This window comes from Dendrobates tinctorius, unplaced genomic scaffold (assembly GCF_039654945.1).
Source record: "Dendrobates tinctorius isolate UK_male_01 unplaced genomic scaffold, ASM3965494v1 ptg000040l, whole genome shotgun sequence".
NCBI lineage: Eukaryota > Metazoa > Chordata > Amphibia > Anura > Dendrobatidae > Dendrobates > Dendrobates tinctorius.
The window spans coordinates 17,279,598-17,303,266 of NW_027361708.1; the positions used below are offsets into that span (position 1 = coordinate 17,279,598).

Genomic DNA, 23,669 nt, shown 5'->3' on the forward strand with positions numbered 1-23,669 from the left:
TATTAGTAATTTGAACTGGATACGCTGAGGGAATTGGAGCCAGTGAAGAGATTTGCAGAGGGGAGAAGCGGAGGAGTTGCGAGGAGAGAGATGAATTAGTCGGGTGGTAGAGTTAAAGATGGACTGGAGAGGTGCAAGGGTGTTAGCAGGGAGGCCACAGAAAAGGATGTTGCAATAGTCGAGGCGGGAGATGAGGGCATGCACAAGCAGTTTAGTAGATTGAGGGTTGAGGAAGGGATGGATTCTGGAAATATTTTTGAGCTGGAGGTGGAGAGAGCTTGGATGTGCGGTTTGAAGGACAGGGCAGAATAGAAGACATGACAATGAATTGGGGCAGAAAGGGCATGTAAATATAGTGAATCGGGGTTAGAGCGGGAGGTAGTGGGGGATGTTGAGGATGCAGTGACTGGTAATGAATTGGGGGGGAAAGTACAGGTGCTAATTCATTTAGATATTAGGTGGGGAAAGTGGCTATGTATAGTTAGTGGGGGCACAGTGGTGGATTATAATGTTATATTTGGAATAGTGGGTTGCATGATCAATACTATATTAATGGTGGGTGCACATCTGTATTCAGATGTGTAGTGTAGAAGAAAGGGAAAAAGTGGTAAATGAGCTCTGGAAGCTGGGCTCTAGGAAACTGTTTTATGCGGCGATGAGTCCTGGCTGGAAGAAGTGATGTCGGTCTGCGCTGCATGAAAAAGAAAAGCAAAGATGAAGGACTTCATCTAGAGACGTCACTGGTGAGTCAGTGTATTACCTGTACACTGACACTATACACTGTATATTTATATATAGAGGTCCTGTGTAGAAGATCACTGGTGATCAATTTATTACCTGAACACTGACGCTATATACAGGTCTCCTGTATATAATGTCACTGGTGATCGCTGTATTACATGTACACTGACAGTAAATGCTGAGCTCCTGTGTATAATGGTGCTTAGTATTAGGAGTTTGGTTTTTTTTATTAATCAGTATTGTAGTACTCAGTCACAATGTAATGGTAATATGTGATTTGGAAATGGTGTGGCTGTATTTCTCCCTTGTATGTGGTAGTATTTGGTCACTATGTGGTAGTAATATGTGGATTGGTCATACCGGTGTGACAGTATTTGTTCCTTTTGTATGTGGTATTAATCGTTATTTACAAAAAAAGTGACTCATTCTCTTAAAGAAAAATGCATAAAATATTCCTAAAATGAGCATTGGATATTTTAGGAAATATTTAATAGGTTAGAGTAGAAAGCGGTCTGGCCAAAAGCGTCTACCTTGTCTTGGTGATGGCTTAAAAATTCTTCTGGCCAGAACAAAAACTGCTGGTTATGAATGTGATCTGGTGTTTGATGGGAACTGTTAATATCTGATTGGTGAGGACGTGGTGGAGAAGTTTGAGTTTTTCCAAGAGTGGGCGGTGGGACACTGGAAGGTTTGAAGGGTGGAGGTGAAGTGTCAGGGGGGGGCCCGAAAATTTTGCCAGTACGGGGCGCAAAAATTCCTAGTGGCAGCTCGAACATCAGTTTATTATAATTTTTACCCCTGCTTTGAAATTCTTTATTTTCCTTGGTTAGCTTTCAAAAACAGTATTATCCATACTCTTCCAATTATCCAGTAGATACTTTTGGATGGTAGTTCAGTTTAGATAGGCTTAATATCCTATCTATGTTACACTATTAGCCATAAACAGCAAGATGCTTAAATAATTGGCAATTAAATGCTTTTCAGATAGAAGGACCACATACATTGAAGGCACAGCCGGGCCACCACCTAATAAATAAAGCATGCAGCTAATTTCACACTTCATTACTGTTTTGTATGAAGAAACAATTGTGGCACATATATCTAGTCAGTCTTAAATTATTTTGTGTACCATTTTACATTTATTTTGGATTTTATCCAGGAATATTAAACATACTAATTATACTAGGTTAGAATGCTAGGACACGTTGAAAGCTTCATGACTAGTAGCCAGGGTCGTCAATCACATTTTTAATTACAGAAAGTGGCCAAAGGGATCAGAATGCTGAGAACCATTTTAGTCACATCTTAATTTCAGCTGCAATTCTCTTTTCTGCTAAATATAACTTTTCTTAAGTATGAAGTTGTAACACACAAGTCTGTTTTTGTTTTTTATTTTCTACTGGGAATGTGAGACTCTCTTATCTTAAGCATTGGATTTTATTTCATAGGATCTGTCCATGATCACACACAATTCTGTTTACATTTTTAAGAAATTGGATTTAACAGATGAACGTCCATAAATAAGATTTAGACTTCTATCCGACCAAGGTGATGAGTCATAGCCTAACACAAATGAGAGAATAAGGTTGAGTCATTACAGCAGAGCTTGCTGGATGATGACCTTGAAATGTCATTAGATACTTCTGTGACGGCCACAAAGAGTAATTAATTAATACATTTGCAGCTAGCACTTGTGTCCAGTAAAATCATATTAATGATAAATGTGACATTTTCCTTCTATTAATAATTAAATTATGATTATCTCTAAATTTAATTTAATGTAGGACTGATGAACTTTAGTGTTCTATGCTTTTGTAGTCATTTAAAAAGTAAGGGCTGAGCTAGTGAATGTTGCTCAGTTTCAGCTATTACAGTGGGACCAGAGTAATTGTAGGATTTCTTTTTGTAAAGTGATGGTTTTTATTTTTCCCAAGCATTTAATCATTGAATCAATTGGCAGAATACAGTCTGCCATAATAATATAGAATATGGGGTGGATATAGGCTATACGATGCAACTCACACAGAGCATTTAAAACTAATGCTGAGGAGCAGCCAAATGGCACTTCCACACTAGTATTTGTTACCGAAAACCAAGAATGGGTCCAAAATACACAAGTTCATTATACTCTTTGCAAGACAAAATCAGTAGTGTGACACCAATTCTTACCCCAAAACTGCCTCTGAAAGCTAAATACAACCCAAACCGGAAAACCTATATAATAGTCTCTTATACATGCTCAACACCAAGTGGGGGAGCTAAAGATATGAGGAACCAAGACACATGTGGACACTCCAATATAGAATCTTACACCCAAGAAAAGAAAATGGAGTACAAGTCCAAAAATACTAAAAAGGTACAAGTTTATTACATATTAATCATCACGAGAAAAATTAGATAAAAGATCAAACAAGTATTACATGTTCATTGAGATTGAAACAAAGTAGACCAGACCAGTGTGTCATCCAAAGATACCACATGTATCACAAAATAAAGTGCAAAGTGCTATGTAATAAATGGAAGAAAGCACCAGGAAGGGTGGTAAGTGTGTCTTCTATAGAGCTCCTATAGGCCTAGAGACAAGTGCCCCATCAACATGAACACTTCCCAAACCAGGGGTCCCTAACCCATTTTGTGGTATATACGGATCCACGCCGTGCAGCCCCAACGTGCGTTTTGCGTTGGGTTCATCAGGGGGCGGTGCTAACGAAGCCAACGCAAAAAGCACTTTGGGTCTGTACGGCGTAGATCCAGATGTACCACAAAATGGGTAAGGGACCCCAGGTTTGGGAAGTGTTCATGTTGCTGGGGCACTTGTCTCTAGTCCTATAAGAGCGCTATAGAAGCCATACTTGCCACCCTTCCTGGTGTTTTCTTCCATTTATTATATAGTACTATGCACTTTATTTTGTAATACATGTGGTATCTTTGGATTGACACACCGGTCTGTCCTACTTTGTTTCAATCTCGCTGAACATGTAATACTTGTTTGTTCACAAACAAGAAAAAATAGATAAAAGATCAATGTGATTAATCTCGCTTTATAAGACGCACCCCCAAATTTGGTGAAGAAAGAGGAAAAATGTTTTTTTATGTTAAATGGAGGTGTCTTATAATGCCAGTGTCCATCTTTCAAATCATATACCGTATATGTCCCTTATCCTGGTATCTATATAACCTTCATCCTGGCACATTGCCCCCTTGTGCTGGCACATAGCTCCCCCCATCCCATCCTGGATATGGCCCTCCCGGTCACTATATGCTCCCCTGCTGGCACTCACATGGCCCCCCCTCTCTATATGCCACACTGCTGGCATGCACATGGCCCCCCTCTCTATATGCCTCCCTGCTGGTACGCACATGGCCCCCGCATCCCTATATTCCCCCCCTGCTGGCATTCACACGCCCCCCGTTCCTATATTCCCCCTGTTGGCACACATTGTCCCCCCCCGTCTCTATATTCCCCCTTGCTGGCACACATTGTCCCCATCCATATATTGCCACTTGCTGGCACACATTGTCCCCCTGTCCCTATATTCCCCCCTGCTGGCACACATGGCCTCTCATTCATATATTCCCCCTGCTGGCACACATTGCCCCCCCCCCCCCCGTCCTTATATTTCCCCCCTGCTGGCAAGCACATGATAAAATAATAAACAGTTAACTCACCTTCTGATGATGGTTCCTGCTCCCAGCTCCCACTGTGGCGTTCCTGTGTCTGCTGAGATCCTCCTCCTGCGAGGGTGTGCGCAGCTGCTGCTCATTCAAGCAGCTCATTGTAGCTACAAGACCTTCCATGATGTGACCAATAGGACCTGCTGTAACGTGACTCGCAGTGCACAGTGGGAGTCACGTGACTTCAGGTCATATTGGTCACATCATGTAAGGTCCTGAAGAGATGAACTGCCTGATTGAGCAGCTGCTGCTGCGCACCCTGAAGGGGGAGGATCTCAGCAGACACAGGAAAGCCACGGGGGAGCTGGGAGCAGGTGCCATCATCGGTAGGTGACTATAGTGACAGGGGGAGAGTGCAGGCACATATTATATGCACCTCTTCCCTGTCTACCAACTTGGCGCTGCTTCAGCACCGAGGTGATGGACAGTGGGTGCAGTGAATATTACATGAGCCTAATGAGCGGGAGCAAAGAACCTCCCACTGTCTCTGCAGCCAGCCCACCCCAGCCCCCTGACACCACGCCAGAGCCGCCCCCCCACTCTACAGCACACAGATTCGGATTATAAGACACACTCCCCATTTCCCCCAAAGTTTGGGGGAACAAAAGTGCGTCTTATAATCCGAAAAATACGGTAATCATCTGTTTGTAACGGAAATCCCATGTTGCTGATTGGTCGTGCCCAGCTGGGCACGACCAATCAGCGACCGGCGCAGTCCAGCTGTGAATTGGCATGGAATTCGAATGACGCACGCCACCGCTACCATCGGGAGATCTACGGCGCTAGCCGCTGATCTCCCGACCGTTGCCGCGGGTCATCTCCACCGCCATCAGGGTCTACAGCATTCTGTAATGCTGTAGATAAGCCCCCATTGAAACTTGAAAGATAAGAAAAAAGAGTTAAATTATACTCACCCTGGTGTTCGGTCCCGTCCGGCACCTCCCATCTTCATATGATGACGTCCTCCTTCTTGCTTCTCCCTTGGCTCCTGCGCACGCGTACTTTATCAGCCCTGTTGAGGGCAGAGCAGGGTACTGCAGTACGCAGGCGCCAGACCTCTGACCTTTCCCAGCACCTGCGCACTGCAGTACTTTACTCTGCCCTCAACAGGGCAGATAAAGTACGCATGCACAGGAGCCAAGGGAGAAGCAAGAAGGAGGACATCATCGTATGAAGATGGGAGGCACCGGACCGCGACACCCACTGGCCCCCGGTGAGTAAAATCTAACGTGTTTTTCTTATTTTTCAGGTTTCATCGGGGGGCTTATCTACAGTATTACAGAATGCTGTAGATAAACCCCTGATGGCGGTGGCCCCAGCTTATGGGGCAAAAATGGGGTGACAGATTCCCTTTAAATAAACTACATACATATTTTAGAATACTTGATGTGTTAGAATCAGGCCACCATCAAGTATGTAATAAACTTGTACCTTTTTAGTATTTTTGGACTTGTACTCCATTTTCTTTTCTTGGGTGTATGCCTCTGAAAGCTGCCTTAGGCCTCTGTTACACATAAAATGTCAATAATACTGATTTACATAGACATACAACATATAGAATATCAGTATCCTCAATAAATCATTTATATTTGATCAACATTATTGATCAACAGTGCTAATTGGATGATAAAAAAACAAAACAAACTATTTCACATTTCATTGCCCTAATGATTACAAGCAGATCCATGTAGGCCGGGGTTTGAGATCCCCCACCACCACAATGAGAGGTGCACACCTCCTTCCTGAGCCTATGCTTTCTGTTGAATACATGCACCTGCGCACACGCTCCGGTCACCTGAACTGCTCACCTCAATGTGAAAGGGACAGGGGGGGTTAATTGGCCGATCAACTGGTGGAGGTCTTGGGACTCTGACACCCACTAATCTGCTTGTAATCTGTAAAGCAATAAAATATGAAAAAGCATTTAAAAGATTTAGTTAAATGGGTTTTACCATGTAACAGTAGCTGTTTAGTTAACCATGGATACCTAGGCTACTGCAATGCCCTGGATGGGGGGAAAGTGACATAGCTAATCAGAAGAACTACGTATACTATATTTCTAATTGGAACGATTTGCTAATAATATCTACTCCATCTTGAAGATGGCGAATACGCCATTTTTTAATCTTTAATATTTTGTATCTCTAGCATTTTTTTGTTTTTTCAGCCCACTAGTATTGATCAGTAAGGGTGATAGAATGCTAAAGACGTATTCATTTAAAATCCATATGACATCAGTAAGTCTGTATTATGGATATGAAGTTTTGAGAGTTGTTGGAGGGTGGGTATGGAGTCTTTGTTCAGTTTCTGCTCCCAAATCTCCTTTAACCCCTTGACGACTGTCGTGAATTCACGGTGCTGAGATTTAAGGTTATTGCGCCCCCCAGCATTGGAATTTCTCCGGGGTCTCAGCTGCCAGGGAGACACCAGAGAACATGTTTTGGGTCAGTTTTTACTGACCCGGTGTTGTGATCGCCTTTATTAACGACCGCCAAAAAAAGTCTGATTTTAGATTTAATTTCTCTCTCCACATCAGAGGAGAGAGAAATGGGGACGCCTGATCACCTTCCCCTGTTACTTCCGGTGTCCCTTCATGCCCCCGTGATGTCCCTCGGTATCTTCTTTCGGGAGAAAATGGCGAGTGCATACGCAGTGCGCCCGCTGAGATCTGCCGGCCGGCTCCCGGCAACAAAAGGAAATTTATAGGGTCTATCACAGTGATCAAAATAAAATATAGTAAATAAAACCTCCTTTTATCACCCCCTTAGTTAGGGAAAAATAATGAAATAAAAAAATACATTTATTTCCATTAGGGTTTGGGCTAGGGTTATGGTTGGGATTACAGTTAGGGTATGTGCACACGCTGCGTTTCCGCAGCGGTTTTGGCCGCTGCGGACCCGCATCAGTTTTAGCTGCGGTGTACAGTACCATTCAAATGAATGGTAAAAAAAAACGCTGTGTAGATGTTGCGGAAAAATCCGCGCGGATTTGCTGCGGTTTTGAAACCGCAGAAAGAAGTGACATGTCAATTCTTTCTGCGGAATCCGCAGCGGGTTCCTATATCCACCATTGTGGAGATGGTGAATCCGCAGGATCAAACCACAGGCAAAACCGCAGATAATCCGCAGGTCTTTTGACCTGCGGTTTATCTGTGGTTTTTGCAAAATCCGTGCGGATTAATCCGCAGCGGATTCCGCAGCATCTGCACACACCCTTAGGGTTGGGATTAGGGATAGGGGTGTGTTGGTGTTAGGTTTGTGGTTAGGGTTTTGATTAGGGGTGTGTTGGGGTTAGGTTTATGGTTAGGGAGGCTCCAGATCCCACCCCGCAGTGTTATGATGTATTCACACTGCGGGGCTGGGGCCTCTGCAACACGCAGGCGCAATAGCCTGATGTTGGTTCTCTGGCAGCACGTACTGCGCATGCCGAGAACTCTTGTCACGGCGCCAGAATACAAAACAGATGGAGTCGGCGGCGCACAGGGGTATGATTGAAGGATGGTGTGCGGCGCCCAGACACAAGACAAGGAGCATGATGGACGGATGGTATGCTGCTGATACAGGGGGACGCACCATACCTATGGGACACATTACAGGTATGAGGACCTATTTTTAAAAGTCGATATTTCAGCATTGCTAGGGGTCAAACAGAAGAGCCACCTTCACACAATGCAGCCTTAGTGCTGCTGAAGCTGGCTCTTTAACTGAAGAACGCCCTGGGGGGTGACAGGTTCCCTTTAAGGTAGCAGGACTACCTTAACCTGTGAAGGAGCTAATTAGAATATGCAGAATAATTTATTTGACTTACCAGACATTGTATAAAATGTAGATCTTTTTCATTCTGCAATATGTCTGACATCTTCCCATTTCATCTTTATTGCTTGTTAATCCTGATGTCTGGTTTTAGTAAAATCTGATTATCCTTGAAGAGAAATATGGCAGATTCCATGAAGGAAGGAAATGCCAGTAATGGAACTTTTCTTCCTTTTCAAAGTCTCTTGTAACTGAGGCAACCAATAATAATAAAAAAAGCATTTTCTACAAAATGTGTTTATTGCAAAGTATCTACATTTTTCATTGCATATTATTGTGGTGAAACCGAAATATCACCATAGTTTTGGATTTAGTACTGCAAATACTAAAGGATGTTGTGCAGAGTAAAATGGTCTACGCTATGTAAATATGTAGACCCCTACCGGTTCATTCCGCTGCTTTTTTACAATTCCCTTTTTGACCACTCATTTCTTAGGATAGTGTGACTTTTTGACAGTTATACCTCCATTGTTACTAAAATTATTTTGTGCATAGTAGAAACACTTTTCAGGTTCACAAAACATTCATGAAGAAAGTTCTAGTGAACTGGTGCCTTACAGTTGCAAGAAATAAGTGAACCCTTCGGAATTACCTGGATTTCTGCATTTAACTACTAATAAAATGTTGTCTGGTTTTTGGATTTGTCTAAAATTTTACCAAAGCAGATTTCAAAAACTTCAAAGTTCAAAAACATTTGCTTCTTGTTTATATAAAATAAATGAGGGAGAATTGTGATCATTGAAAGACAAGACAATGGTAGATTCTGGTGTCTTGCCCTACCCCCCCCCCCCCATAACCCCTCCTTAGCCCACCAAAAAAAAAAGTGCAGCCAGAAACTACCTGGCCCTTCTACACTACTTTGAGAAAATGTTCTATAGACAGACATGTTGGTTAATGACTTTTAACCATACAAGTAAATCAATTAAAGAATAGCTAAAAATATTTTTTTTGGAATGGCTGTAAAATTTTGACTTTTTTAGGGCTTGTCCTGTCTAAAAGGGTGCACTATGAAGAGCCTCCAGTATCAGCGCCCGATACTGCGGTCATGTGGTCACAAGTATGCGATATGCACGCTTCTGACTGCCATCCGGCTAGATGGGCGTGGCCTCACTCAATCCAAGTGTATTAAGCGAAGCTGGAAGCAGGCTAGTTGGAATGTGGCAGGGAGTACAAATATTGCATGTTTACAGTCAAATGACCGACTGCTCTTGGTGCCAGCACCGGAAAATCCTTAGTGTTCATAATATGAGAGTTCACGTATGTGCAGTCAGTGACTGCAGACTTGTAGTTTTAGACTGGATAGTCCTTTTAAGCCTGGTGACATGCCATGTACACAAATCATCCCAGAAATATTGATGAATAAACACCTTTGCAGAGAGGAATTGGTTACGTGAATCTTTATTTGCATGAACAGTAAGCACTTGGTTGGGGTGATGATTACTGCTTAGAAGGGAATCTACAGGTTATTAAGAGTTGCCAATTTTCTCCCTACATTCTAGATGTTTTACAGTTTTTTTTTTTTGTTTTTTTTTTATTTTTTATTTTTTTTATATTTTTTATTTTGTTACATTGCTTGTCTAGAACTGTGACTTGCCAATTGGGCTATATTACATTAATCAGTGCTAAAATAGAAGTGGGGTTAAAGTGTTAACTTTTTTTTCTAGCAACAGCATATCTAAATGGGCTTTAGTTGGAATTTGTCAGTCCAGTTCCCACTAGCCTAGCTGATATTAATGGGAATCTAACTAATGGATTTCTCCCCAAAACTATTTACAAGTGCAATAGTTCAAAGACCGGATCAGCAATACATGTTCATAGCAACCAGTTCATTCCTCTGTCACCGAGATATCTGTATTTGAATTGATATGTAACGGAGGCTGAAGCCTGTGTCACTCCAGCTCTATTTCCTGCTTAGGGAAACCTCCTCCTGCTTGACTGGCAGCCTCTATGCTGTAGACTTCAGGCAAAGTTTTCTGATCTCTCAATGGAGGAATGGACGGCCATGTAACCGTATTACTGTATTACTGGACTTGTTTTTGAGTGAGCTACATGTGCATATAATTTTGCTGACAGTCCCTTTAAAAGCATTATGCTTGTAATAATATATTTCCCGGTCAATAAAAATTGCAGGGTTTCTTTTGTTTTTCTATATAAATGGTACATAAAATGACTTTACACTAGACTCCTCTCTCCTCAGGAACATTAGTAGGATGCCCAGTGGGCCACCTCACAACATGACTATGCAGTGCATTATTGGTGTTGGAATTATACCTACAGTCTGAGTTCACTCAGTGTGGTTAATCAGTTTTTGTTTTTTTGCACCCTCTTTAGGCTCTGCGTATGTTAAGGTGTCTCTCATGAATCACAACCGATTTATCAAGAGCAAGAAGACTGCTGCTCTTCTTGGAACTCCAAACCCTGTTTATAATGAAACCTTCAGCTTTAAGTTGGAACAGAGTGATCTGGATACAGCAAGTCTTAGTCTCTCTATCCTGCAAAATGCTGAAGGAGACAGTAAGTAATATGAAACTTTGATCTTAAAGGTATACTCCCATCTCTGCCCTTCATGGCTGAGATGGCATCTCCATCAAGGCAGAGCACAGGAGGTGAGGCTACAGAACAGAAGCCGCCGAAAGAAAACTGTATAGGTCTGTTGCTCTTTTCTGCCTCTGTAGCCCTACCTTCTATGATTATCGGGATGGATTTTTTTCCCCTATCGGACATGAAATATATAAATCTTGTGCATGCACATCAATATTGAAATTGCATCACCAAGAAGGAAAATGGTGTAATTATGAAAATTTCTGGATTTATGCTACTAGTGTGAAACTGTCTTTATTTTTTCACATAATTTGCATAAGAACTTTATTCAGTATTTGGTTTGAGCACCACATGCAAACATCCTCGCACATACATACACTGTCTATCAATGAGGTTATTAATGGTTGTGAAAGAGCAATGCTCACCAGCCCTGCAAACTCAATATAGGGGCTACTTGGTAAGACGTAGAGGGAAACTCCCATCTACAAATCTTAAAACCCTCCCCAGGGCAGGTGGAAAATTTAACCAGCAGTGGTGGTGCTCAGCTCATAGAGAGAGGGCTTGGCAATTTTATTCTTCAGTAAAAGGTCAGCGTTTCATTTGGTATGAGTGCCGCTGGATTATTAATGGTTGTCAGAGCAATGTTCTGCCATGCCGAAAGTGTGGGCAAATTATCAAGATCCTCTGCTGGCAGCTCTTTGTAATTGCTGATCAATGATGTCCCACATTTGCTTGAGGGAAACACTGCAGGCCACAGTACCATGTTAATGCTTATTTGCAGGCTGCTCAGCAACATTAAGCCTGGCGTTGTGTTAATAATCTGCTCTTGGAACACTTTGGAGAAATGGCTGTACCTCTGGTTCCATAACTAAATCAATGCAATGCTGAGCTGTTAGTGTACCTGGAAGGAAAACTAAAGAGATTAGGCTATAATACATTATTTAGATTCATTGAACTGGTAAACTTTGATTCACAATTAATTTAAAAATAGGATAACTCTCCGTATAAGGCTATGTGCACAAGCTGCGGAGTTGGCCTCTGCGAATCTGCAGCAGTTCTGCAGACAGTGTACAGTACAATATAAGTCTATGTGATTTACATTCCGCAGTGCACATGCTGTTTTTTTTTCAACTGCGGAAAAGCTGTGGTTTTGAATCCGCAGAATGAATTGATATGTCAATTCTTTCTGTGGATTCCGCTGCGGTTTTCCACCTATTCCATTGTCCAGGTGTCAAACCTCAGAGGAATACCGCTGGCAAATCTGTAGGTAAAACCGCAGGTCATTTTAGCTGAGGTTTTACCTGTTGATCCGCAGATACAAATCCACGGGTGAATCCGCAACGTGTGCACATAGCTTGAGTATAGCGGCACTCTGTACCAATGGATTGTACTAGCATTCTATCCAAACATATGTAGGTTGTGACAGGCAGATATTATCCAAGTAACTGATTTGGGATGGTGTCTGCCTGGCACAGCCTACATATGCAGTAGTCTGTTTAAATAAAAGATTAACGCTATCTGTTGGTACAGAGTGCCGCTGTTCTGTTTGAATTATTGAAAACATTGATCTCCAAGCTGAGCACTGGAGGTGGATCATTGACCTAACATGGCTTTTACCTTGTGTTGTTGCCAGTACCTGGAGCCTGTTGTGCCGGTGAGAGTTCTACTTTCTACACCATCCCTCCAAATATTTACATGTCCACAAATATTTTTATTTTCTTGTTGACATATGAATATATTAAAATGAATGTATTAATGTTCAATCTGCAAAAAACAATAGACCGAATATATCTCACAAAACTGAATTTGCTCTGAGGGAGTGAGTTGTACCATAATATACTGTCAGGCCATCTTTGTGTCATAGACTTCTTAACTGGGCGTGTGTGTGTCCGTCACTCCATTCAAATGTGACCAAGGACTTTTGTTCTTTAGTTCAACAGACTTGTCAGTGAAAGGACCCCAAGCAGCCATACAGGTCACACATTCTATGGTTCATGGGCTAATTCTTCCTCTTTCACATAATGGGAATCCCAACAAACTGAACAAAGGGGAAAGTTTCCATCTTTCACTGGCTACAATTGATTCCTTACTTTGTTAAATATTCTAATAACACACATCCTGCAAATATGGAAGTATGATCGTGCCCTAAGGATTGCACCATGATCAGAATAAGAAATATATATTACAAACGGGAGTTAAATATTTCCATGTCTTGTAACACATATGGAAAATCCAACAACAGAAACGTGTGAAATAGCATTGCCTTCCCACCTGTTTAGTCAACCTTCACCTGGCCCATATAATTGCTCACTAGTTAAATAGATTACTGTCAGAGCTCGGTACATGCCGTCACATTTTCTATGGTTGAGTACAGTTATTTTTACACCACATCGGGAAAATATCGAGCACAGATGTCAATTTAAACAGTGTATCTAAGGGTACCGTTACACCTAGCGATGCACCAGCGATATGACGCGGTCAGGATCGCTGGTACATCGCTAGGTGGTCGCTAGTGAGCTGCCACACAGGCAGATCTCACCAGCGACATCGCTGGGGTCGCTACTTACCTGTCAGACGCGGTGATCCTGCGTCCTCCCGCCCGGCTCCACGCATCGCTCGTCGGCGCCGCAGGAAGTGGCCGACGAGGAATGGTTCAGGAGCTTCTCGCGCGATCAGCGATAACCAGCGGGGGAGCCGGTCGGAGGTAAGTATCAGACATAGCGATATCGCTGCAACGTCACAAAATCGGCGACTTTACAGCGATATTGCTAGCGATATCGCAGTGTGTAACGGGGGCTTTAGTCAGTTTTATTTCAAAGGTGATTGTCCAGGATTTAATAAGAATCAGCTTTTCCCCATGATCGGCACCACCCTTAGTCACTATACCTTCTAGTACAGCTCTGCCCCATCCACCTGAATAGGCTTCATTCAGTACACTAGATAGAGCGCATGGACAAGAGTATGTTTATTTTATGGGGGGGTGAGATAAAAAAAAAAATCCTACCTTATCTCTGGCAACCAATTTAATTTGTTACTGGGAAAGCTGGGGTAGACCAGTATGGTCACCAGTAGCTTCTACAGTGCTTTATTTGCAAATAATTCCTATTGTTTTTTTTTTTTTTCATTTCAGGACAAATGCTCTCTTAGCATCTAGCATGTATAGAAGTTTAGCTTACTAAATAACTGTACATTATGTAGCAGAGCTAAGAATTAGGCTTTTAGAAGTAATTTAGATGCCAGTTAGCGTAAACTGGACACTGCTGGCCATGTAAATCAGGGAGGGAGAGGGGGAAGAAATACAGAATGACTGTTTAAAAGCCTTGCGATAATTTGATTTGAGAAGATGTTTGTTGCCTTGATTTCTTAATTAACCTTCTAAAATGTAATTATATAACAATTTGGAAGAAATTTAAAGAACAGATTTCACTCCAGTCTAAACTATAATAGCATAAAGGTACCTCGCCAACGCTGGTGTAGTTGAAGAGCCAGAATTGTAAATCCTACTTTGAACAAACTTATTGTGGAATTTCAAGGGGATTCTAATCATAGAGACAGCAATCGCTCACAAACCATTTTTCGTCTGACAGCCAGTAAACCCACAATCCATAAACTGAAATGATCACAATCTCTAAGATCTCTGGCTCTTTTCCAATGTCTTTCTGACATCACACTCTAGACCACCCATTTACTTGAAACTGTATAGCATGCCTAATCCTTCTGTAGGAAATGTTTCAATGTGTTTTCCAGATTAGTTGGGTACCAGAAGTTGGATTCCTGCTGATCAGAATGGCCTATCCCAGTGATAATGGGCGTACCTATTTATATTTACAGGGATTAACTATTGCTATTTATTTTGAATATAGAAAGTTCCGGTAACTTATTGGGCCGTGTTGTGGTTGGACCATTCATGTATACTCGAGGACGAGAGCTGGAACATTGGAATGAAATGCTCAACAAACCCAAAGAGTTGGTGAAGAGATGGCATGCCCTGAGCATTAACACCTGATGGGTATGACCAAAATGGCAAAAAGGCACAACAAGGATGGGGAGAAAATAACTTGGGAGGAGTGGGGGAAGACTGGCTTGTTTTCACCATTTTAATCTTCCACCATGTATAGCTTTAGGTCTGGTTCATTTTACCAGATTGGGGATGGAAAATAAGCTTTTCGAAAGGAAATCTGTGAGGTGATACTAGCTAGACTTTCACGTCTACAACATTGATTGATTTTCATCATCTGGAAAGCGACAACAGCGTTTTATTCAACAGTGATGGGTATTGCCTCATGATGTAAATCAGGTCAAAGTAGCAAGAGACTGTCATTGTTGGTATAATTTTAAATTATTGTCGTCATCATTGTCAAACAAAGCATTGCTGTATAGTATTCATTGTTTATATATTTACTTGTCAAGTTACATGCATTATTTATCAAGTAGCATTTTCATTCAGGGTGCTCCTGGAATCTTGCATATACAATCATGGTGGACACAAAGGTGCCTATGTATGTAACCTTTGTGTCTCGACCAATGTTTATTTTCTGGGTTAGTTATTACTGTATTTTAAGTGTTTATTTTACATTGTTTTTCTTTCCTGATATGTGCTAAAGACACAGCATTACAATGGTAAAAATAGTCAGAATATGGATGATTACTCAACTGTTGGTTACAATTTTTTTTTTAAATTTTTTTTAAATTGCTTTTTTTTTATATTTATTTTTGTCTATGCTTGATAATAAAATGCTGAAATGGTTAACTTTTTTTTCAGCTGTCATGTTATTGTAGGCCATACCAAGAAGAGAAGGCGTGCTATAATGGCGATCACCCAAAAAAAAAAAAAATGCATATAGAATATGATACAAAGTGCAAATTTTTATTTGGCATAAGCAGAAAACACACAAAAACCAACTTAAAAACAATTAAAAACCAAATGCCCAAGAAGAAAGATGAGTATTTTGCACCCCACAGACCCAAAATGGGTATTAAAGTCAATACAAATAGCAATTTTTTGGCCCCTTTACAATAAAGATAATGGTTTCAGTATTTTACTGTTTATTTGCTTGATTATGAAATATTAGGAAACCTTTGTAGAGGTATGCAGTATCCAATACAAAACAATCCCAGCCTGAAGAGTAATATATAGAACAATTCAGGATACGTCGCTATGGACCTTATAACGTGCAGAGATAGAAAAACATGATTGCAATAAGTCCCAGCCAATCCTGCCCCACAAACAAGTATGGGGAAACATATAAAGTGACGAAAAAAATAATAAGCAGCAAATAGCTACAAAAAGAACGTCATCCTAATGGAAAAGGCTGCCACAGCACCTATTGAGAACAACCAGGTGTATTGCCAAATAATGTTTTAAGCTGCCAAGGAGTCAGGGGGCATAGAAGCCACACCAAACATTTCATGCATTCATGGGGAAAAATTATGGATTATTTTTACAGTCTATGGTTTGAAAAAAAGTTGGTGAAGCTGCAGATGAGGAGCTGCAAATCGTGGTTAGGTGAATTTGTTTATAGATGGGTGTTTATATGGGTTTTTTTGTATGTAATAATGATTTTTACATTTCTGTCTTGGTATATAAGCTGTTATTGTTACTAAACTGGTTAGTGCTTGTTGCGACTTTTATTATTGTTGTTTATTCAAATAGTGCTATTTATTCCACAATGCTGATTTTACCCCGTCAAAGTTGTGAATGTCCATTATTTCAAAAGTTGGATAAAAATGTGGCGAAGACGTCTATTGAGTGAAGCTGAATTGGAACAGCTTGCCAACACTGCAGATTCTGAAGAAGATATCCATCTGGAGAAAGTGTCCAACGATGAAGACTACATAAGTGGCAGGGAAAGTCATAGAGAATTCTGATTCTGAAGTTGAATCTGATGAGGTGTGACACTAAGGCTACTTTCACACATCAGGTTTTCGGCGTCGGGCGCGATCCGGCGTCATGCCGGAATGCCGGATCCGGCAAATGTTTTGTAAAACCTGATGAGCCGGATCCGGTTTTCTGCCGGATCCGTCTTGTTCTTGACAGACAAAACCGGATCCGTCTCATCCGGTTCATCCGTTTTTCGACGGATTACGCCGGATCCGGTTTTTAAAATTGACCCTTGTGGCCTTCCGAACGGGATTGGCTACTGGAAAACTATATATAGCATGTTCCTACAGCCCTTCTTTGACAGGTTGGAGAGAAGAGCAAGTTACTGGCGAAGATGGATGTTGTCATTGGAAATATTACCACTAGAAGTTCTGTGACGGTTTCAGTAATGAGGGACAATTTTGCACTATACTTTATGTCACCTCAAGGCAGAGTACACTGGCAGGATGACAGAGTGTGAAAGATTTGTGCCCTAACCAAACTTGTGTACCTTCTGGACCAACAGTATATACCTTTGCCAACCAAAGTTGGCTATCTTGTCATGGTCTTACTATTTTTAGCTTTAGGCCACAGGTGTGTACCTGGTTGTGTTTTATGCAAAGTATTTCACCTTTTAACAAAAGTTGTGTACATTGTTAGGAAATCACCAACAATAAACACAACTTTTCAGGTGAAATACTTTGCTTCAAACACAACCAGGAACACAACTGTGGCAAAAAGCTAAAATTTACCCACAGTTATATACCTGGTTTTGAATACCTTTTTACCTTTGAAATACCCTGTATTTAACCCTTTTTTTTAAACATAGTTCGCCGCAGAAAGAAATGACAGACAACCATTGTGAAACGATAATTTAACTTTTATTTAAATTTTTTTTTTTTTTGTAAAATGTTTTTAAAGTGCAAAAAACTTTTTTAATAAAGGTTTTAAACCCAATGGGCATTTTTATTAAAAAACACACATTACAAATCTGTGTAGTGTGGGGTGGAAATACTGCTGGAGGGGCTGCGGGACACTTCGACACTGGGTGTGTGGAGAGAGGACTGGGATCGTGGTGGGGAAGGAACAGTTAGAGGTGAAGGTGTGGAAAAAGCTACAGAATAGGTGGACATGTGGGAGGCAGAAGAGGTGGTGGGCGGTGGAGTGGAGGGTTGGGCAGGGACTGTAGGAGCAGATGATGTTGATGGAAAGTTGTATGGGGAAGGAGTTTGGTACGGGGCAGGTTGCTGGAAGTGGGGAGATGTCTGGTACTGGGGAGGTTGCTGGTACTGGTGAGGTTGCTGGTATGTAATAGGAGGGGGAGGATGGAAAGTGGCTGGAGGGGGTGCAGATGTAATAGGAGGGGGAGGATGGAAAGTGGCTGGAGGGGGTGCAGGTGGAGGAACTACAGTGGTGGGAGGTGGAGGTTGGGAGGTAACCTGCTGTAGAGCACCGTGGCACGAATGCATTACATGCATCTGCTGGGTAGGAGATAGTGTTGCCATGCGCTCCACAACAGACCTGAAAAAGGTGTGGTTTGGCGAAGATCTTGCTTCTGAATGCATGGTTTGCAGAAGTGTCTTCACCTCCAGAATGCTGGAGTTGATCTGCTGAAAGCCTGCGGAGATTTGCTCTGACAAGACTTTGACAGTTCTGGAAAGATGCATTCAGATGCAAGAACTCTTGCGCATAACTCTTTTCCTGACCCCTCTGCCGCTGTCGCCCAGTACCCGCAGGTGTACTAGAGGTGGCAGGGGCAGAAGGGTGGGGTAAAGGGAAAGCGATCTCCTTACCAGCAGCTTCATGTAATGTAGGCGGCCACGATGCTCCTGTGCTGGTGGATGGGACAGATGGGTCGAATGTGTGGGAAGGCTGGGAAGGTGCAGATGTACCGGGGTGGTCGAAGTGTCCCTCGGTGCCGGTCTCCTCAGGGATCGCCTCAGAAGGGTCCAATCGTGCAGGCTCCCGAGTGCTGCTCACCGTGCTGTGGAATAAAGAGAAAAAAAAACAATTAAAATACTGACATGGTATGGCCCTGGCTGAAAAAAAAAAAGTTACATCTAACATTTTTTTTCACATGTGGTGTGTAATATTTACCTTCTAGTGACCATTGTTTCCCGGAGGAACGACAGGGCTTGTGCGTACTTGTACTTGCTCCTGCGTCCTCCAGATCCACTCGGGGCCCGCATCTCTTTATTGAACTCCTTCTTGAAACGATCCCTCACAGACCGCCACCGATTCACAATTCTGTTCCCTGAAAGGAGTGGTTAGTATACAACATCAGTGTTTCACAAACTCCAGTCCTCATGGTCCCCAGGGGTCATGTTTTCAGGATTTCCATAGTAAATAGAAATCCTGAACACATGATCCGTGGGGACCACGAGGACTGGAGTTAGGGAAACACTGGTTTACATCAAGCAACCGGTACTGTATATACTTACGCTCTTTAATCTGGGCCCGAACATCGAGGTCCTCCCAGCGGCCCACAAGGAGCGAACAGATTTCCTCCCAGAGTCGTCGGGTAACAATCAGGTCAGCGTGGCGGCGGTCAGCCATATTCCAGAGCGGCTCCCTTTCTCTGACGAGATCGATGAGGCGGTCCACATCAATCCCTCCATCCTCACCGTCAGAGTCGGGAGCACGCTGTGAAGGCTGTTAAAGAAAAAGACAAAAATAACATAATTAGCCTCCACAAAAGAAATGAAATAAAAAGTGCAAAAAAACAAAGCAAAAATATTTATACTTACACGCTGGTGACCGCCGCGTTGCTGTCGCCGACGACCCTGGGAGGCACTGCGAGGACCTCTTGGCCGAGCACCAGATTGGGAAGACTTGAGAAGAAAACAAAAAATGTTATGTCTTTGGATGTAGGCATTTGTTTGCTGTGTGTGGTCTGCAGAACATTGTTTTCTATGTGTTGTGTGTAGTGTGATGTTGTGTTTCTGCGTTTGATGCAAAAAACTTACCAATTGTGAGCCCACTCCAAGCGTCTGTCCACCCCTTCCTTCTTCTTCTGGGAGCTCCTCTTCATCTTGTGAATCCTGTTTTGAAATAAAAGGCAATGAATAGACATATATTACAGAGATGATGGATTTTGGAAATAAAAACTTACCGTCAAACGCTGACGATGCGAGGGAGGGCTCCCAGAAGATGATGTGCTGTCTTCCTGGTGGCCACACTCCATGCCTGTGGGTGGTGTTCCACCTGCTGCCATTGCTGCTGCTGCTGCTGCATCTATTGGGCGGCTGTTGAATAAAGAGAAACAAAGGGCCAATGAATATCTTGATATTCAATAGCCCTAGTTTGGAGGAATGGGGGATTTGATAATTACCGTCTCTCATCTGCTGCTGGCCTCCCCTCCTCAGCATGTTCCATTTGCTGCTCCATTTGGGGTGGTGGTGGTGCTGATGGTGCTGCAGTGGTCTCCTGCCTTCTCCTGCTGCGCTTGGTTGCTTTCTTGGGTAGCATGTTGGGTGTGGCTGTGGGTCCCACTGTCATGCTTTTACATATGTCTTGTGGGCAGAGCTACTGAGCATGCTCAGACCAAAAAAACCGGATCCGGCCACCGGATCCGGCTTTCGCCGGATCAGGCGCATTGCGGCGCTCATAGGCTTTCATTGTGTGAAAAAGCCGGACCCGCCGGATCCGGCGGGTCCGGCTTTTTCGCCGGAGACGAAAAACGTTACAGTAGCCGTTTTTTCCAGACGCCGGATCGCGACACATTGCCGGATCCGGCGAAAACCGGATGAAACGCATGGCCATCCGGCGCAAATGCAAGTCAATGGGGGGGGAAACCGGATCCGGCATTGCATTTCGCCGGATCCGGTTTCTGTCAAAAGCGCCGGATCACGCCTGACGGCGAAAACCTGATGTGTGAAAGAGGCCTAAGACAACTACTTACATCGATATTGTCCAAATATCATTTATAATACATAGCATGGCTGTAAATGCCATTACCAAAAGAAGAGAACCATATTCTATAAAACTTATTTTTTACTTATTTTTTTTTTTTTAATGAAATATCTATAAAATGCCACATCAGTATGATCACAGCAATTATACCCTAAACTAAAGGGGACACCCAGACAACTAGTCTGATGGAAGTAATTCAGTCTAAGAACAAAAATATAATTTGGAACTTGCAGCCTTCTGTCCAGGCAAGAAACTTTGTCCTCTGCTAACATCAGATAATTCTATAAAATAACTGCTATTGGAGAAGTTGGGAAAAATGGATAGAGATTGTTCCAGAGTTATACAATACTGGTGAAAATGTAACTGTGGATGATCAACATGTGGCTTGCTGTGGAAGGTGACCGTTCACCCAATATATACCGAGTAATCCAGCAAAGCATGGCATCAAGCTATGGACACGTTGTGACAGTAGTAGTTTATATGCTCTAAATGCTCAGGTATATACTGGAAAAGCAATCATTTCTTCTCAAAGATCATTACTCCTGTCTTCCTTGCTTGGCAATGAGTTAATGAATGAATGTCTGAATGCTCCTGACCAACAAACTTTCAACCTTTCTTTATATAGATGTGGTCACATTTGCTGTTGAACAATTAATCAAGGGGATTTGTGTGTGTCTGTGTCGTAATATATTGGGTGTGAACACACCTCCCAACTTTTGAAGAAGAGAAAGAGGGACAAAGGCAGTTGTGGCAAATTTTAGACCATGCCCTGACCACACCCATTGCACAACTAGACACCCATGTCCACTCCCATCCGCACCCATTTATCACTGCTGATCACACTGACTGGTACTGAGGGCACAGTGGCTGGTACTGTGGGCAGGAAAAGAACAGAGACAAAGAGGGGACCGAAAAAGAAAGAACAGAGAACGATTCTATAAAGATACTATAGCAGCCCGGCTCCCATTGTAATGCCCACCTGAGTCTCCCAGTGCAGGACATATCATGATCCACTCCCATGGCCGGCATCCTCGATTCCAAGGCGATCCTGCTGTCCGTGCTGTTGGAGGAGGTCACGATGATGGATCTGAAGCATTAGCTGAAGTGCCTCCATGGTTCCGTCACAATCTCCTCATGAAATTACCTCAGTTCCGGTCAGCTTCCAGCACATCACTTCCGGTGGACCGTCATGTACGAGTTTTAAAGTGCGCCTCGGGGCTCCGCCGTGTACTAGGTCCGGAAAAAGTAAGCTGCTGGCCAGGACAGCAGGGAAGACTCTCAAAATCGGGAATGTCCCGCTGGATCCGGCACACCTCATACACACACGGTTCTGCTTTGTATGCCTCGTACACACTCACTGCTTCACTCAGTACACACATGGCTCCACTCCGTAAACCTCATACACACACGGTTCCACTCCGTACACCTCGCGCACACACTGCTCCACTCCATAAATCTCATACACACATTGCTTGGCTCAGCTCCGTACACTTCGTACACACAGGGCTCTGTTTCGTACACACAGTACATGCGTCTTGGCTCCGTACACCTTGTACACACATGGTTCCGCTCCGTACACCTTGTACACATACAGCTCCGCTCCTTACACCTCTTACACATGCGGCTCCGCTCCGTACACCTTTTACACATGCGGCTCTCCTCCGTACACCTTACACATGCGGCTCTGCTCCGTACACCTTTTACACACGCGGCTCCCCTCTGTACACCTTTTACACACGTGGCTCCGCTCCGTACATCTCTTACACACGCGTCTCCGCTCAACACAACCCATACACGCATATCTCTGCACCATACACCTTGAACACACACTGCTACGCACCGTACACCTGGTACATACGCGGCTCCACTCCGTACACCTGGTACACACGCTGCTCCGCTCCGTACACCTGGAACACACGCGGCTCCTCTCCGTACACCTGGTACACATGCGGCTCCTCTCCGTACACCTGGTACACACCGGATCCTCTCCGTACACCTGGTACACACGCGGCTCCTCTCCGTACACCTCGTACACACGCGGCTCCGCTCCGCACACCCCGTACACGCGGCTGTGCTACATCCACCCTGTAAACCCTTCCTGACCCCACACACAAACTTCACCTCATCCAGCACCATGACAACCAGCACAGCAGAGTCCTGCATAGTTATACATGTGACCCCTGGATCCTTCCCTCCTGTGACCTCATCATAGGTTCTGTGCGAACAGCCTAGCGACATCATTGCCGGCTGTGGGGGGATGTGGTGGCTCTCTAGGAGGGCGAGGATGCGGTCAGTGCATGGAGGGCAGTGCGGGATAAATAGAGTCCTGGACAGGACGCGGGTGAGGGGTCAAAAACGGGACTGTCCTGCGAGAATTGGGACGGTTGGGAGCTATGGTTGTGAAGGTGTATTTTAAATGATTAGCCCAGCCATAAAGCGGCAAGACTTAAAAGGACTGTTAGCATAGAATGACTGTTTAATTAAAGTTCTGCATCTTCTCTCCACAAATCATGCTTACTGCACTTTTCTATGGAAGTCAATGACTGATTTTCAGGTTTACTAAGGGCCCCGTTACACTCTTCAATGTCCCATCGATCCCACCAACGATCCGACGTGGATGGGATCCCTGGGACATAGTTGGCTGATTGCTTGTGAGCTGTCACATAGGCACACTCACCAGCAATCCGGACCAGCGAGCACGCTGGTATCCAGGGTAAACAGCGGGTAACTAAGCGCTGCGCGGCGCTTAGTTACCTGCTGTTTACTCTGGATACCCAATCAGGACCAGAGAGCACACTGGTATCTAGGGTAAACAGCGGGTAACTAAGTGCCGCGCAGCTCTTAGTTACCCACTGTTTACCCTGGATACCAGCTCCCAGCGTTTGCTATATGGCACTGAGAGCTCGCTGATCGTTGGTCTCTCGCTGTCACACGTAGCAATGTGTGCTACCCAGCGGGAGACCAACGATAGATTTGTGGCCCAGACCATTAGTCAACGATTAACGATCAGCCAACTGATCATTGATACGTGTCATACGCAACGATGTCGTTTCGACATCGCTGCAAAGTCACCAAACTGGTGATGTTGCAACAATATTGTTCACAATATTGTTGTGTGTAACAGGGCC

General features: G+C 43.5%; 1 protein-coding gene across 2 annotated transcripts in view; it reads left to right on the plus strand.

Annotated features, from left to right (window-relative positions):
- SYT15 (synaptotagmin 15) overlaps nt 1-15,519 on the plus strand; it is a 68,362-nt gene extending 52,843 nt beyond the window's left edge. For both annotated transcript variants that reach the window (XM_073574852.1, XM_073574853.1), the window contains 2 exons: nt 10,560-10,742; nt 14,633-15,519. In XM_073574852.1, the coding sequence (XP_073430953.1) occupies nt 10,560-10,742; nt 14,633-14,775 (326 nt within the window). In that variant the 3' untranslated portion in view covers nt 14,776-15,519. The remainder of the gene's footprint in view (nt 1-10,559; nt 10,743-14,632) is intronic.
- Nucleotides 15,520-23,669: the final 8,150 nt, after the last annotated feature.